Source organism: Natator depressus, chromosome 9, assembly GCF_965152275.1.
Source record: "Natator depressus isolate rNatDep1 chromosome 9, rNatDep2.hap1, whole genome shotgun sequence".
Classification (NCBI taxonomy): domain Eukaryota; kingdom Metazoa; phylum Chordata; order Testudines; family Cheloniidae; genus Natator; species Natator depressus.
In genome coordinates this window covers 82,143,380-82,158,870 of record NC_134242.1, presented here as the reverse complement: position 1 = coordinate 82,158,870, position 15,491 = coordinate 82,143,380, and the positions used below count along the sequence as shown (strand labels likewise).

At 42.1% G+C, this 15,491-nt stretch overlaps 1 protein-coding gene across 5 annotated transcripts in view; it reads right to left on the bottom strand.

Annotated features, from left to right (window-relative positions):
* Positions 1–6,412: 6,412 nt before the first annotated feature.
* Positions 6,413–15,491, bottom strand: part of AMOT (angiomotin) — an 82,631-nt gene continuing 73,552 nt past the window's right edge. For all 5 annotated transcript variants that reach the window (XM_074962454.1, XM_074962458.1, XM_074962457.1 and 2 more), the window contains 4 exons: positions 13,875–13,997; positions 12,911–13,143; positions 12,090–12,314; positions 6,413–11,595 (listed from right to left, as the gene is read on the bottom strand). In XM_074962454.1, coding sequence (XP_074818555.1) covers positions 11,495–11,595; positions 12,090–12,314; positions 12,911–13,143; positions 13,875–13,997 — 682 coding nt within the window. In that variant the 3' untranslated portion in view covers positions 6,413–11,494. The remainder of the gene's footprint in view (positions 11,596–12,089; positions 12,315–12,910; positions 13,144–13,874; positions 13,998–15,491) is intronic.

Genomic DNA, 15,491 nt, shown 5'->3' with positions numbered 1-15,491 from the left:
TGTTACATGGTAGGGCCCATTTACACTACTCCTCAATGAATTCCCCAAAGAGCAAAAGCCCGTAATAATATAAATAACTCCACTGCCTTCAAACTCATTTTAGAACGTTAATAAAGGTTTTTGTTTATTACGTAACTAACTCCCAAACCTTCTGCTGTATTTTTCATCTGCTGGTGCTGCCTGGCGCTGTATCTGTATTTGTGCTAGATTGTAAATGTGAAGAGGAGGGGGGTGAGACCATATACACACACACACACACACACACACACACAGGATGTCACGCCTATTTTCCACTGAGCTACTTTTGCCAAGAAGTGACATTGTTGGAGCATCCAGCCAAAAACGACCGGGCTAACCGTAATCAAGCGATCTTTAAATAACTCCTGACAGATTTTTTTTTTTTTAAATGAGAAGTCTTCTACATCTGATTAAACTATACTGCAAAGGGGGACTCATAACCTTTCCAGTTTCCTGGCCTCGGTCAGGGCTGTGTTGCAATTACCAAACACTGCACTGCAGTTTTTAAGCTAAAAAAACCATGTGTTTCAAACTCCAATTCCCTTTGCACTCACTCAACGGTCTCTTTCCACAGTTTTGTGATTTCCTCATGGAGATCAACCAAATTGGTAAAGTAAATATTTCCATCTAAAAAAAAGTCTTCATGAAAACTGCAGGCGGTTCAGTTCTGTTCTCATTTGTATGCTGGCGAGGTAGAGGTAGAATTAATTGAATTGAAATTTAATATAATAATGTCAGACACAGGAGGTAACTGTTCCGCGCTACCCGGCACTGGTGAGGCCTCAGCTGGAGTACTGGGTCCAATTCTGGTCACCACATTTTAAGAAAGGAAGACACATTAGCTAGTGGTCTGACAGAGAATACTGCACTGAACAGAGTATTTTGGCAGGAGCAGACACATGGAGCAGACCCCATTTGATATAACGCAAGGAAGAAAAAATGTTTAAGATGTGACCAAGCTGGAAAGAATCCAGAGGAGAGCAACAAAAATGCTAAGGGGTTTAGAAAACATGACATACGAGGAAAGATTGAAACATGTTTAATTTAAAGAAAAGAAGGCTGTAGGGAGGGACATGAAAAGTTTTCAGATATGTTCAGGACTGTTATGCAGAGGACAGTGATCAGTTGTTCTCCATCTCCACCAAGGGGAACAAGAAATAATTGGCTTAGTTTGCAGCAAGGAAGATTTATGATAGATATTAGGAGAGCTTTCTGACTCTAAGGAGAGTTAAGCACTGGAACGGGTTACCTAAGGAGGTTATGAACTCGTCATTGGTGGGTTTTAAGAATAGCTTAGACCAGAGGTGGGCAAACTACGGCCCACGGGCCACATCCGGCCCACGGGATCCTCCTGCCCGGCCCCTGAGCTCCTGGTCCGGGAGGCTAGCCCTCCTCCCCCGCACCTCAGCTCACTGTGCCGCCGGCGCAATGCTCTGGGCGGTGGGGCTGCAGAGCCGAGCCTGACCCGGTGCTCTGTGCTGCGCGGGGCCGTGGCTGGCTCCAGCTGGGCAGCGCGGCTGTAGCGCCGCCAGTCACAGGTGCTCCAGGCAGCACGGTAAGGGGGCAGGGGGTTGGACAGAGGGCAGGGAAGTTTGAGGGGGTGGTCAGAGGCCAGGAGTGTGGATAGGGGTCGGGGTGGTCAGGGGTCGCAGGGGGCAGTCAGGAAGGAGGGGGGGGTTGGATGGGGCAGTGGGGGGAGTCAGGGGCAGGGGTTTTGGGGGCAGTCGGGGACAGGGAGAAGGGGTGGTTGGATGGGGCAGGGGTCCTGGGGGGGGGCAGTCAGGCATGAGAGGAGGGGTTGGAGGGGGTGATGGGGGGCAGTCAGGGGCAGGGGTTCCGGGGGCGGTCAGAGAGAAGGGGTGGGGGGCCCAGGGGAGCAGTCACAAATGAGAGAAGGGGTTGGATGGGGTGTGGGGGGGTCCAGGAGCAGTCAGGGGACAGGCGGTGGTGGATTAAATCTATACCTACCTCCTATAAAACAGAAATTAATGACCTGCCAATGCTACATGCAGATGACAATAACACTGAATGTGTGAATAGTTTCTCTCTCTAGGTAGTCACTTGACAGTGGGAGGTTCTATAACCAAGGAAATCACATGTTGCATCAATCTTGGATCAGTGGCATTTCAGTGTCTTCAAAGGGCTCTGTTTGAGCAGCAGGATATCTGTTTGGCAACTAAGGTACGAGTGTTCAACATGGTACTAATAATAACCCTGTTAGATGGAGCAGAAACATGGCTATTAAAAGCAGCTGAGGAGAGGAAACTAAACAGTTCTCAGTGTCAAAAGTTACAGCAAATATTCTTAACATCTGTTGGTTTGATTTTGCCATGAAAAAGGAAACACAATCCCAGCAAGCTGCAGCTTGCATCACCTGAGAACAAGACAATTGTTATGGTGGGATCATGCCCAATGTGCAGAAGGTGCCACACTTTTACAGAACGTTTATAGGGCTGAGGTTGAAGGAAGTAGAGCACAAGGCCAACCGTGAACGAGGTTGGAAGATGCAATTTTGAGGGATTTAGGATGCCTAGGTCCTGCCATATTGACTCCTGCTGAAGGAAGAGACTTGCGAAGGACCATTCAAGGTGGAAGTCCATTCTACGGACCATCAGGGCTACATCATAGCAATGTGACTTTGCTACTGCTGTGCAGGAACAAGCGTTATCCATGAAAACCCAAAGTTTTGGGAAATATGGGGGACACTCATGTTATTGTTATTGGAAGGGGTGGTCAATTAATGCACTCGCCAGAAGGTGCACAGTTGTTGGTATGAACTCCCTGGAGCTATGCGAACAGATTACACCTGTTACAAATTCAAAACTTGGCAAACTGATTGAGTGAAACTGATCTGAGCTTCCCACAAATCTTCCTCTTCATGGAAGCCAGGGATAGAATTTATGGTTTAGATTCCCAGCTATATAAGACTTGCAAACATGGGAGAGGGCAGTATGTTGAGACCATTACACAGCATGTGTGAAGAGGGGTTTCTTTTCTCTGAAGTTGATAGAGTGTAAGATTTTAGGCAGCTCAAAATGAAAAAAGGAACAGGTCCTCTACATAACTTTTTAGGGTGAAGGAGGGGACATGCAGCCCATTCAAATTTGTCCTCTATCTGCCTTTGGTTTGTCCTTGCATAATTCCAGTGGTTGGCTGCGCAAGAGAGGATACCACATCCCCACTCTTCTCCAGTGGGCCTGTCTATTTCTGAAAATTTTAAGATTTAATTTAATAAAAATCAAGTTTCAGGCTCTTATGATTAAAAGTAAAAATTTCCAAGGTAAGAAGCAAACTGATGCAATTCTGCCCTACGGTCTGTACTCAGATTTCATGCACAGTTGCCAACTTTCACACAGTAAATAGGCACCCCGACTTTCACAATAAGCCAAAAATCAAGCTAATCCCATTTCAAAACAAGGCCAAAACAAGCCAATCCCTAAGAACCCCAACACTATATGTGACTAGATTCCCCCCAGTGTGCAGCCTGGGACTGTGGTGGGCCTGCTGTGCATCCCTGACTCTTTCTCTTGCCCCTTGCCCCTGCTTGCTCTCACCCGTGCTCCTGCTTTCCAGGAGCCAATCAAAAAAAAGAAGCAACAAGCAACAAGCTACATGCCAAAAACTAGCCAACAAGCAACTCATAAGACAATTAAGCCAAAAATAAGCCCAATTTCCCCCCCCCCCTTTTTTTGGTGTGGGTTTGGCATGTCTTGATTTCATGGTGGTGGATACACAAGAACGAACGTAGAACAGACCAACTAGCCAGAAAAAATATCTCCTCAATATCTCCCCAACTCCCCGACAAGCTTCTTTACCAGCAAATAATATTTCCTGTTTTGCCAAATTTCTGTCCTGTATCCTGGTTGTACTCCTTCAGACATGCACAGTAGAAAGGAATAACAATTCATCCAGAAGAAATAAAAGACAACAACAACAACAAAATACTACAGACTGAGTTTTATTTTCCAGCTCCTGAGCATGGCAACAGAAAAAGAGAATAGTGCAAAAATAATTCTTCTGTTAGAAAACAACTTACTGTAACAGTTACTGGGGAAAGAAAGCAGTTACTCTGCCTAAGAAATGTTCCTTCTACCATTAGGATCTCATAGACCTACCACTGGTGAACTCAGTTTTTTACTAAAATAAATACACAAATAAATAAATGTAGCTTTGGGTTTTGTTTTGTTTTTTTTTTAAAAGGGGGGGAGAAATTATTATCGATTGACAGAAACACTATTCTCACTCTCGACATTTGTGCTCATCAGTTTTTCCCAAAACTTCAAAAGATTATGTCATTACTCCCTCTCTCTTCCCCCCCCCCAACAAAAATGTCCCTTTTAAGAGGCCTTTAACCCCCTGAAGAGCAAACGGGGCCTCTTGCTGCCATCCTGTTTTATACATTTCTAGGAAGTCAATTCCAGTTACAGGATTTGTTTTTACAAGAAAGATGCTCAGATTCTACATTACATAGGGGAGGGGAGTCATTCATCTGCCTATGTAAGTACTCAAACTACACTGGGATTCTGCGTATTTTAGCAATTGCTTTAAAGCGTCTGTTAAAATATAATAAAACGGTTAGTATAATATAATTATGCTTGAAGTTGCTATACTCCAATTAAACCTAGGCCAGATATGAAAAGCTCAGTGGAAAGCAATAACATCACTTTAAGAGTATTGTCATATGTACACTAGCCAACGAATTGTCTGGGGGCTGTAAGCTAGCTTTCCATTGGGGTACTGTGTTCAATTAGAGCCCCTTTTCCTGTAATGGGAGTTACATACATGCCAAGGAAACAACAGAACCCTACATTTTTCCAGTTTCATTCTGCAATGACATGGATCTATTTTTCCATGTAAAGATCCAGCCATTTAAAAACGGAGTACCAAATTAAATTAGAATTTGTTTTTAATTTAAACCCAAACATTTGGCACATCAAGACTCAAAGAGCAAGGAGAGAGAAAACTCACACCAAACGCTTGCCCCAAAAGCGCTTTTCTAAGCAATAATACTGGGAACTGTGCAACCCGGAAGGACAGAACACATTGGGACAGCTGTATTGTAAGGCTTGCCACGTATGGATGTGCTAAAACAGGTCTGTCAAACCAGTGCAATGACAAGAGAGAACCAGACTTATCTCTGCAACGGCCCTGATCCAACACTCATTGTAGTCAAAAGGAGTCTTTCTACACTGTCGTCAGTGGGTGCTGGGTAAGGCTCCTGAACTTTAATAAACTTTGGCTACATTCACAATGAATGGCCAAACTATGTTATGAACTGGGTTTTGCACCATGTTTAAATGGTGTTTAAAAGGCAACTTGCAAATGCACTACAGTTGCACTGCAGAAAAGCCAACTGTGCAGAAATCCACTGCTGTTGTCCATGGATTACACAGCTAAACAACAAGACAAATGAGCTCGCAAGCAAGGGAGACAGACAGAGACACACCCACCCTTCATTAAAATTTCTGTAGTGCTGTGACCAATTGTTTTAATTTAACCTCTGGCTCCCAGATTTGCTGACCCAGTATTATTTAAGCAACTGTTGGCAGCTCATGAAGATTAGAAATATCAAGCTCCTCTTCTAAAGATTAACAATGAAAACACATCAACTCCGACAAGCCTGCTGAGACTTACTCACCTCCAGATGATCAGCATTCTTTCCCTTCCAATGCAAGATGAGGGTGGAAAAAAAAGAAAAGAAATGGAAGTATTCAACTCATACCAGAAGTAAACGAACAAACTTTACATCAGCAGCTTAAAGACAAAGGGCAAGCTTTTCAAAAGTAACTTGTGATTTTGGGTACCCAATTTCAGGCAAGCAAAAATGGCCAGATCTTCAAACAGTGGGCCCTTCTCAAATTGTGTAACCAAAAATTGAAGAACCCTAAATTGTCAGTGCTAGTCAAAATGTTCCAAATTTAAATTTTTCAACCCGGGGGAGGGGAGGAAAGAAAGGGGATTAATTTTTTGCCAAACATTTTTCAGAAAAAATTTGATCCTGTTTTTCTGACCTGCTATATAATTGGTTGGGAAAATTCACATTTTGCTTTTTTGACCAAAAAATTTTTCAGCTAAAAAAGGGACACCTTTCCCCCCCCCAAATTCAAAAAAATAGAAGTTTCCCCATGTTTCAACCACATTTTTGAAAATGTGAGCCAGAGAACTGGATTCTCCTCTCACACTGGTGCAAACTCCATTTACTCCGATCTACACCTGCGTAAGTGAGATCAGATCAGGTCCCAAAGTGAATTGGATTGAGTGTTAATACCCCTTTTTGGCGTACACAGAAAATGTCTGTGGTAATTAAAAACAAACAAACAAAAAAAGCAAACCTATGATAAAAATAAATTTCAAAACACAGGATCCACATTTTAAAACACATTGAAGGTATTTTTATGGCTAACTACAGACATGATAATACAGACATTTACAAAAGATTTAGTGCATATTTACACTTTTTAAAAAAAGAATTAAAGCTGCCACATTCTTCAAAGATTTTAGGGCTATTTCAACAAGTGAGTTACAAAAGAGCTCATTCCCCAATTATGAAATCAACTTGACAATTTAAACAAAAAGGAAAAAAATAATCCACACAATTTATTTTAATATAGATTTATATAGAAAAAAAGACCATTCTCTTGATACATTTTCTACGGTTGTTAAATAGCAAACTTATCATGTTTCCATTCATGGTTTGATATTTTGGACCCTAAAAGATAAGCAGCACATTGGTCAGTTTCTTCTGGCTCGTCCCTGTAGGTCACAACTCCAGGGAAAGGAAAACCAAGACAGCATAAATTGTAACCCATCTAACAATTACTATTCTATAAATGGAGAACTAGAGGACTAGAATCCTGGAGAATCTCTCTCAGAACCACTGAAGTCAACGGGAGTTTTACCATTGAGTCTATGGAGAGGCAAACCTCTAAAGGTTCTGATCAGCATCAAGTTGACCTGTGGATGTTGAGTGGAATCCCAAGGGACAGGTCACCAAGATTTATTTCAACACTTCTGCTTCTGGTCCCAGCCAGAAAGCGGAGGTGACTGAAAAATTATTTAAACATTTGAGAACTAAAACAAAACCCCCAAAGGCTCTGCTTGAGTTAGGAGAGGGAAGGGCCTGTTATTTTAATCTAAACTCCTTAGCTCAGTACTTGTTTTACATTTACACAACAGTGCAAACAAGACAGGTTTCAATGCTTTCCTGAAAGCCTAAGAAACATTACTAGAAATCAAAAACTAAAACCACCCTAGAGTAAGATCTTTTGGGGGAAGGAAAAGAAGTATTTTCTTCATAAATACAGTAGTACAATTATATTTACTGTCTTTTACTTTCTAGACATAAAACTGCTAGCTTTTTTAAAAGTTCCTATATGAATATACGAAAAGAGAACCCCCTGGCACATTTGACACGGTGTGGAGAATTACAGTAAATCCTGTACTGGCGCTCACCAGTCGTAATGGGTGTCAAAATCCAAAGGCCAAAAAAAGTCTGTCCATACTAAATGTGCGGTGTTACACGACCACCAGTGTAATGGCCAGATAAATAACAGTCTCTGTGGTGGCTGCTAGTAATAGGATTCACTGGACAGATGTCTAGAGAGACTATTGCAACACATAATGTGAGCAATGGGCTCCTGGAGCATGCAGTGTTCTTGGTAACTTTTGAGTGAATCCTGCAAACCAGCCACATGGATAGCTCTTAGGAAAACCCACTAACTCATTTAATCAACAAACAGCTGTTAGATGGGAGCATTTAAAGTCACCAGTGACATGGGGCCATATCTGAACCAATCATCTAGTGATGAAAGGTTCTGTCTCCTATTACTCAGTCCCCTGGGCCATCAAATCTCAGGGGAGTTCCCCATGGAAAGCATTTGTGGGACTGGACACTTTGTGAGCATTTAAGGGGAAAGAGAAAGAGATGAAAAATGTATGCTTGTTCTGCTCTACAAAGAGGAATATGAGGTTTTCCTTATAAAAGCTGCAACTCTGCTTCTAATACCCGAGTTTAAGACAAACTCTTAGTCTAAAGTTTGGTTTGAGATTTAAGCTCATTGCAATTACTTTGAATTACAATCTTACTTCAGTAGAAAGTAGTCTACAGAAAGAAAAGGACCAGGTGTGCAGTTTGACTTCTTTAAGTAGCTTCTGTTTAAAAACAAAACTGAAAAAACTGTACAGAGAAAGACTGAAAACTATATCACACGACTCCCACAAAGAAAGCAGCTTGTTTAGACTCACATCAGGATCACTCAGGGAAGACTTAGGGGAAAGCACATATTCCTGATGGCTCCTAGTTTGTCAACCCAGCAAGAGGACCTCAGATCCCCAGCTTACACAAGAATAATCCACCTTTTTTTCCTTTCTTTCTTTTTTAAATGGCTGACTGTAATAAAAACTTAACTCACAACATCAATGCTAGAAAACAGGGAAATTAACTAAAGCAATATGAAATTGTGGGCAATGTTTCCTTCCAAACTCATTCACATTTGCACAGAACTGCCTAAGGCACCATGTAATACTGAAGTTTTTCATTACTGGAGACCTCTAGCCTGCATTTTCAGGAGGAGACCATTGCTGTGCAGTTTCTGTGTTTCATTCAGAAAGCTTAACCCTCTATTTCTTTTCTTCATTAGAATAATTACAATGGAATTTTGTTATAAGGAATGAGTTGGGGGAGGACAAACAACCAGTGTTGACTGGTCCATCCTAATCATCAACACACATGGACCCAGGCAAATTGGAGTTTACCCAATCAGACATATGTGCATAATTGATCCATACATTTTAGTTCCAATGCCGGTCAATTGAGTTAGAATGGACTAATGGGCACAGGATAGAACATTTCTTCCCTGCCTCTGAGTAGCACTCAAGAAGGTACAGTTTTCCCAGACTTTGAAAGACTAACGAAAAGACTTCCACTTCTCACCCTGAATCCCTCTCACAGCTATACTCTCAATCTCCCTAGCTGTTCACTGTATTAAACCCAGCACACAAAACGTACAATAGGGAACAATCCTACGGCAGGAAGATGGATAAGGTCACACAATGCTTCCAATGACAACAAAGGAAGGAGAAGCATCATTTAGAATCATCCCGGGTAGGCATTACTTGATGTCATGGGATGAAATTAAGCAAAAAAGAACGTTAGCTATTTTCAACAGTGAGAGCTATGAGGCTGTGAAGGCATCCCCATGGGAAGGGGAAGAACACTTGCCTGGACAAAATATAACAGAATGAACTTTAAGGAACAATTCTGCACAGGCCAAGAGGAAAGACGAGGACCTACCTGGTAGAGCTGGGCCAACTCTTAAAGTACAGCTCTGAATTATCCCACACATTGTGGGTGTCCAGTTTTGGGGGGTGGATTCAGGCTGTTAGAGAAAGAGGTCAGTGGCAAAGTTAGGGTATTTGCACTGTGGCCATCTCTTACCAACATACTTTGCCATCTCTAAATTTTATGGTTCTAAGAGCTCTCAATGATTAAAATTAGCAAGTGGCAAACCCACCAGGACCCAGAGGAATTGCCTTTCAAGAGTAAAGCATGATCCATTCTGCTGAACGAATGCTTCAAGTAAAATATAATCCCACTCTGAGCGGATATTCGGGCATTACAGTGTTAACTTTGGGACAGGATGAAAACCAAGAAAGCTATCACGAGGCCTACTAATGGGGGACACCTTTCTGGGTTTTCTTCTCCCCTGTAAAATCCAGGCTGCTCCCACTGATCTGTTAAGGCCAATTACTTTAATCCTTTTAAAAGCCGATTAGCCAGAGGCTAGAAGACACAGTACCAATAGGTGATAGCGCTGCAGCCTCCATACTCCCACTGCAATTTAGGGCCTAATGCACTAAGGTGCCTAGTGCTCTCGACTCAGTGGGAATGAAGGGTACTGAGCCCATTGTAGGATAAGGCTTGGTGCTTTAACGTGAAGTTACTTCACTCCATGGCAAGATTTGGCTACTACAATGCTGTAGTGGAATTCTGGGATCAGCTGAGATGCTTTAGCAGCACTGTCAGGTAAAGACATAAAATTTAAGGAAACCAAGTGTTTTAAAACAAACTAATATTAATACAAGTGTTTTCATAAATTTTTTTAAAAACCCTCAAAACAAACCTTTTTTAAAATGTGTCTGAACACCCCCCCTGCAGGGTTTGCAACCCATGCACTGCAGCATTTGGGCTAGTTCCTAAAAACCTGAAAGTGAAACTGATGATGAACAACTGTGAAACTTATTCCCTTAAATACTTTAAAACACAGAAATGCTGCTCTCTCCAGTTAGAAGAGGGAAATATTTTGGAAGCACACAGAATTTGCCACTTGAAACTTTTGACAATGACCAACTGTACCCTTTGCCTTGTATAAGGTACTAACTTGGACACTTTGCTATATGAAAAGAGAATCCGTTATTTCATGGAATGAGGGACATACAAACTAGAAGGAGATTTGAAATAGAGGGAAATATACCAAAAATAATTCTCTATCAAGGTCTAATGCAGCAGATCAAGTTGCTAATATTCAAATACTACAGGGCTCAACACCTACACCGGTGGAAATTCAGAGTAATTCCACTGAAGACAGTGGAGTTACAATGGTGAAAAACGGATGTTATTGAGATCAGGATTAGGCCCACAGTTTCTTCATATTTATTAACTTAAAACCTGAATGCAATATATTATTTATCTACTGTATAAATTACTCAAAATTATATATGTATAAAAGTACTGGGGACCCTCTGATACTGCTGAAAATAACAAACATGACATTAATCTCTGGAGTTATTAAAAATAATGTGACTGAGATAGAGTACAAAAAAACCCCAAAAAAGTGCATGAGCACATTGTGAAAACTGAAATCCTTCCAGCCCTGGAATATGGGATATCCATGTTGACTTTGTATTACTGAGGGCAATAGAGAAAAAAAGCTCCCTTGATCATCTCTTATGAGTTTTACAAAGCTACTCAGAATACCTGTACTCTGGAGCCTTCAGTGACATTCAGAACAAAGCACACCAATCTGGTTGTGATGTTACGTGGTCATTGTGTGACCTGGTGCTCAATAAATTTGCAGAGTCATTACGCCCATCTTGGCAGTGTTCAAATGAAATTAACCAACTGCTGTGAAAGTAAGTACTATTTTTTTTTTAAAAAATACAAGGTTTTAAAAATACTGAAATTAAAAATAGAATTTAGTGCATTTAAGACCTTGGTTTTATCCAGACATTACCAGATCCAGTATTTAAAAACAAGCTTGGGGAGGAAAAAAGGGGAGGGAACGACTTTCAAAGAACAAGTATTTTATAATTTAGAACAAATTATAAATTAACCTGTCCACATTTTGGAGACATAATATACAAGAGCAAAGAGCTGAGTGTTCCTTTATTACTCAGGTATTCTATTTTTTCCAATAAAAATGTCTTTTTTAAAAAAATTCTTGCTATTGTGTCCCAGCTTTGATACAAGTTCAGCCTTTCAGATGAGGTATTCCACCATTTCTGCATCAGTGAGGTCCTGCCCCAAGCTGTGAACAGGCGGTTTTCTTTCCAAAGTGCTGGAGTGGAAAACTGGCCCATCTATATCAAGAGGAGGAAACATATCAGAAAGAATCAAGTTATAACTCCAGTTGCCAACTACAGCTACAGTGGGGATATGATTGGAAGAAGGGAGTTTCCTGCTTATTCATAAAGGCAGTTTGTGATGCTGGCCAACAGACTGACAGCAGCTCTTGAAATTTAAAAATTCAGATTTTCTCTCTTTCCTTACTTTCTCTCTTTCATAGTTATGCAACGATGTATAAATCTGCAGTGCGTTAAACTCAGTATAGTCACTCCGGCTTTACACCAACGTAATGGAGATCAGAATCTGTCCCTTTGGCATTAACCTTTCACCAAAGGGCGCTCTGAGACCCAGCCTTTACTGTGATAATCACCTAGCTCATATCACCCTTCCAACATCTAAACCCATAGAATTGGCAGTCCCAAAAGGCTCTGCATGACTAGCACCCTGAAACAGAAATTACACCGACCTCATACCAATGCTCCACTGGGGACCAGCTGGGTCTAGTTACCTGTTTTGTCTGAATTGTAGGGCATGCTGGTCGTGGGAAGTCGCCCTGGTACAAGGGCCACAGCAGAGGAAGCAGCTTTATTTTGTTCACTTCCCCTGTCTGTCTGAGTGCTGCAGTCTCGGCTGCCCGTTTTCGAGTGTGCAGACAGCAGCGGGGTGGAGGGAAGGACCGGCGAGGGCGTTGAAGAAATGGATTCCGAGCGATATTCTGGACCCAGCAGAACCCCTTTGTGGACAGAAAGGGAAGAAGATTTTAAAGCACTTACATATAAGGAGCATCTCAGCACTAGTTCTGCCCAGTTCACAGTTTTGCACTTCTCCCCCTCCTTTCAACGGCCAATCTCAAAGTGCTTTACGAAGGACTGCATTATCCCCATTTTACAGACGGGGAAAGTAAGGCACAGATGTTGGGAAAACCAAGGTCGCTCAGCACTATAAAGGTAATGTTGGAATAGGTTTCATCTCCTAGGCCCTATCTCCAACCACTAGACAATGCTGCTTCTCCTCCACGGCCCACTTCTGTGTAGTCCTGCTCACCCTGAAGTCAATTGCAAAAAATTCCCATTTACAGCAATGGGAGTAGGGTTGGGCCCCAAGCCATTTACAGAAAAAATAACTAATAACTTGGACTAACTACAACACATTTTCTCCAAATAAAGGCTGTGAGCCCTTCAGGCCAGTGACCATATCTTTGTATCTGTTTGTGGCGCACCTAGCACCCTCGGTCAGGACATCGTCCTTCCACTGCTTGCACTGCCCTGAGTGGTTTTAGACCGCGCTCCCTTAACATAACTAGCCATGCTTTTGTTAGGATTACGTTACCTAAACTGCCCTTCCAGCTTTTGTCCTCCCTCTTCTCTTCCAATATGGGAGTGCTGCTCAGTGTTGAAGAGTGGGACAGCAAGCCTGATCCAGCGTTAGAAATTGACATCAGGGACTTAGCTGGTCTCATTGAAGATAGCTGATCTGTCTTACTGGTCTCTTTCCGGGAGCGCTGCTGGAGGACTTTAATCATGGCATCCTTTTCAATGATCTGAGCATGGAGAGTCTTTATCCTAAGAGGATAACAAAAAGAACAGTATCTTCAGACTGATGCTTCAAAGTCCACTGTGTTCTCGTAACTATCCCTTGCTTTTTAGGCATTCGGGGAATTAGTGCAGCTCTTTGTTAAAGAGAATGCAACTGAGCTAACTTGAATAATGGGTGCTCACTGGCCCATCGTGGCATAGGGCCAGATCATGGACAAGACTTTCTACACTTGAGAGATTTTCACTGAGCTGCCCACCTCAGGCTACTGGACACAACAACTGCAGCATCAGTTTGAGATCCAAGAGCTATGGCCAGAAAGCCAAGGGATAAGGAAGAGGAGGGATTAATGCTCTTCAGCAAATCTGCACTGTGCCAAACACCAAGACAAACACCCCCATGGAACCGCACTGTTAAGACATGATCCAAATTTACCTGAGCTTGGTGTTAGAAGCACACGTCTGTATGAAGGTGGTGAAGAGGAACAAGAAGAGCAGACAAATATGGACAGAACATTAAAAAAATAAATAGAATCAAGAGTCTGAGGGGCATTTTACTTCTGAATCCAAACCATACCAACAGTGAAAGAAAATGCAATTGTTTTGTTCAACCAAGCGAACACAACCTGGTATCTCTCATATTTCATTGCTATAAGTGAGGCTACCAATACCCCGACGCGATGATTCCCAATAGCCTGCCCCAGCCATCAACTTAAAATTACAATGCGAAAGAAGCTGTCTGAGAACAAACTGTATTTTACCTGCCCTCCATGTCAAGACACCGCCTATTGGCCATCAGGATCTCCTCTTCTTCCTTCTGAATGCGAGCTTCCAAAGAGGTGTCGTAGCTAGCATTAGGCGAGTGGCTGATCACAGTTGTGTCCCTGAGAATGAGCAGTATAGCAGATAAAGGACCATAGGAATGCACTGTCCTCATCCCAACAGCACACAATGATCTCTCAAAACTATTTAACAAAGATATCCACTTCTTTGAGTAAAGGCTTGTTCAAGGTCTCCATTTCTGGCTATGGATCTCAAACCAGGAAAACCCATCTCCCAGCACTAAAGAAACAACAGAGATGTCTTAAGTCACTAAAAACAAGGGCCCACTCTATACACAATGCTGCTCATCTAAAGGTGTGTTTCTAAACAGATTTAGTTAAACCCAGGCAAGTTTATGTGTAGTCAAGGACAAGGATGTAGGGAAAATGGCACCCCAGGATGAGAGGCTAGACACATATATTCTCTTTTAAGCTAGAATATAGTGAATTTGTGTCTGATGATTTTAGATATATAGTCCTCTCTCCTACAGGCTAGTGCTCAAATATTTTGGGTACTGGTTGGATATGGAGTATAAACAGCTCTCTTTCACTTTACCTTCTACACAACACACTTAGGGTTCCCCCATTGCAGTGGTTCTCAACCTGTTTACCATTAGTGTGTACCAATACTACCTGTATGGCCCTTAGGAGGTCACACGGGCCACAGCTCTGTGCTAACTGGGCCACAGGTTGAGAACCACTGTCCCATTGCAATTTTTGCATAGTCTACTAAACACACACCAAGCATTTAATGCTGCTATACCCTTACATTTCAGATAGATTTCTTTTTAACACGTCCTAGGAAGACCAGCCTGCCATTTAGGTTAAAAACACCACACACCAAACACTCAGGCTCGGATTTTTGAAATCAGTTAGGGGATACAGACACCAAATAGGAACTGGACATCCAAACCCCTTAGGTGGTTTTGAGAGTCTCAGCCCAAATGTTACAGTAGGATGAGAAGAGAGTTTATGTTATTACTCTGTAGCATCCCATATTTTAAACAATGTGATGCAGGATAATAAAACTAATACAGCAATATTACAACCCTTGTTCACTTCAATACCAGTCATCATGCTATGCCATTATACCACCATGTGGGTCCTAACAATTACAAGGCCCCATACAACATAAATGCACATTCAAATAACATTAAGACTGCAGCAGCCTGAGACAGGATGAGAGCTACCAAATCATTATAATGTGCCAATTTTACTTCCCATGGCTGGCAGGGTTAAGAGTGGAGTGGCCAGCATACCTCTCACTCTGCCAAGGCACGAACAGGGGATGCAGTGAATGGCAAAACCCCAAAATAAGGAACACAAAGAGACTATTCAGACAGGAAGCTTAAAAATGGTGTCGCCTTGAAATGAGGAACATTTGGGAGGAATGGTGGCCAATCTTAACTTGGAATTAACTTTCTGACTGTCAGATGCTAGGGAAGTACTAGATCTGTCTCTTTTAAGGACCAGCAGTTGGAAGGAAACAGGAAACTAAACTCTGGAGATGGGAGCTTTCCTGACTCTGGAAACCTTCCTTGCTTGTTTACTTAACTA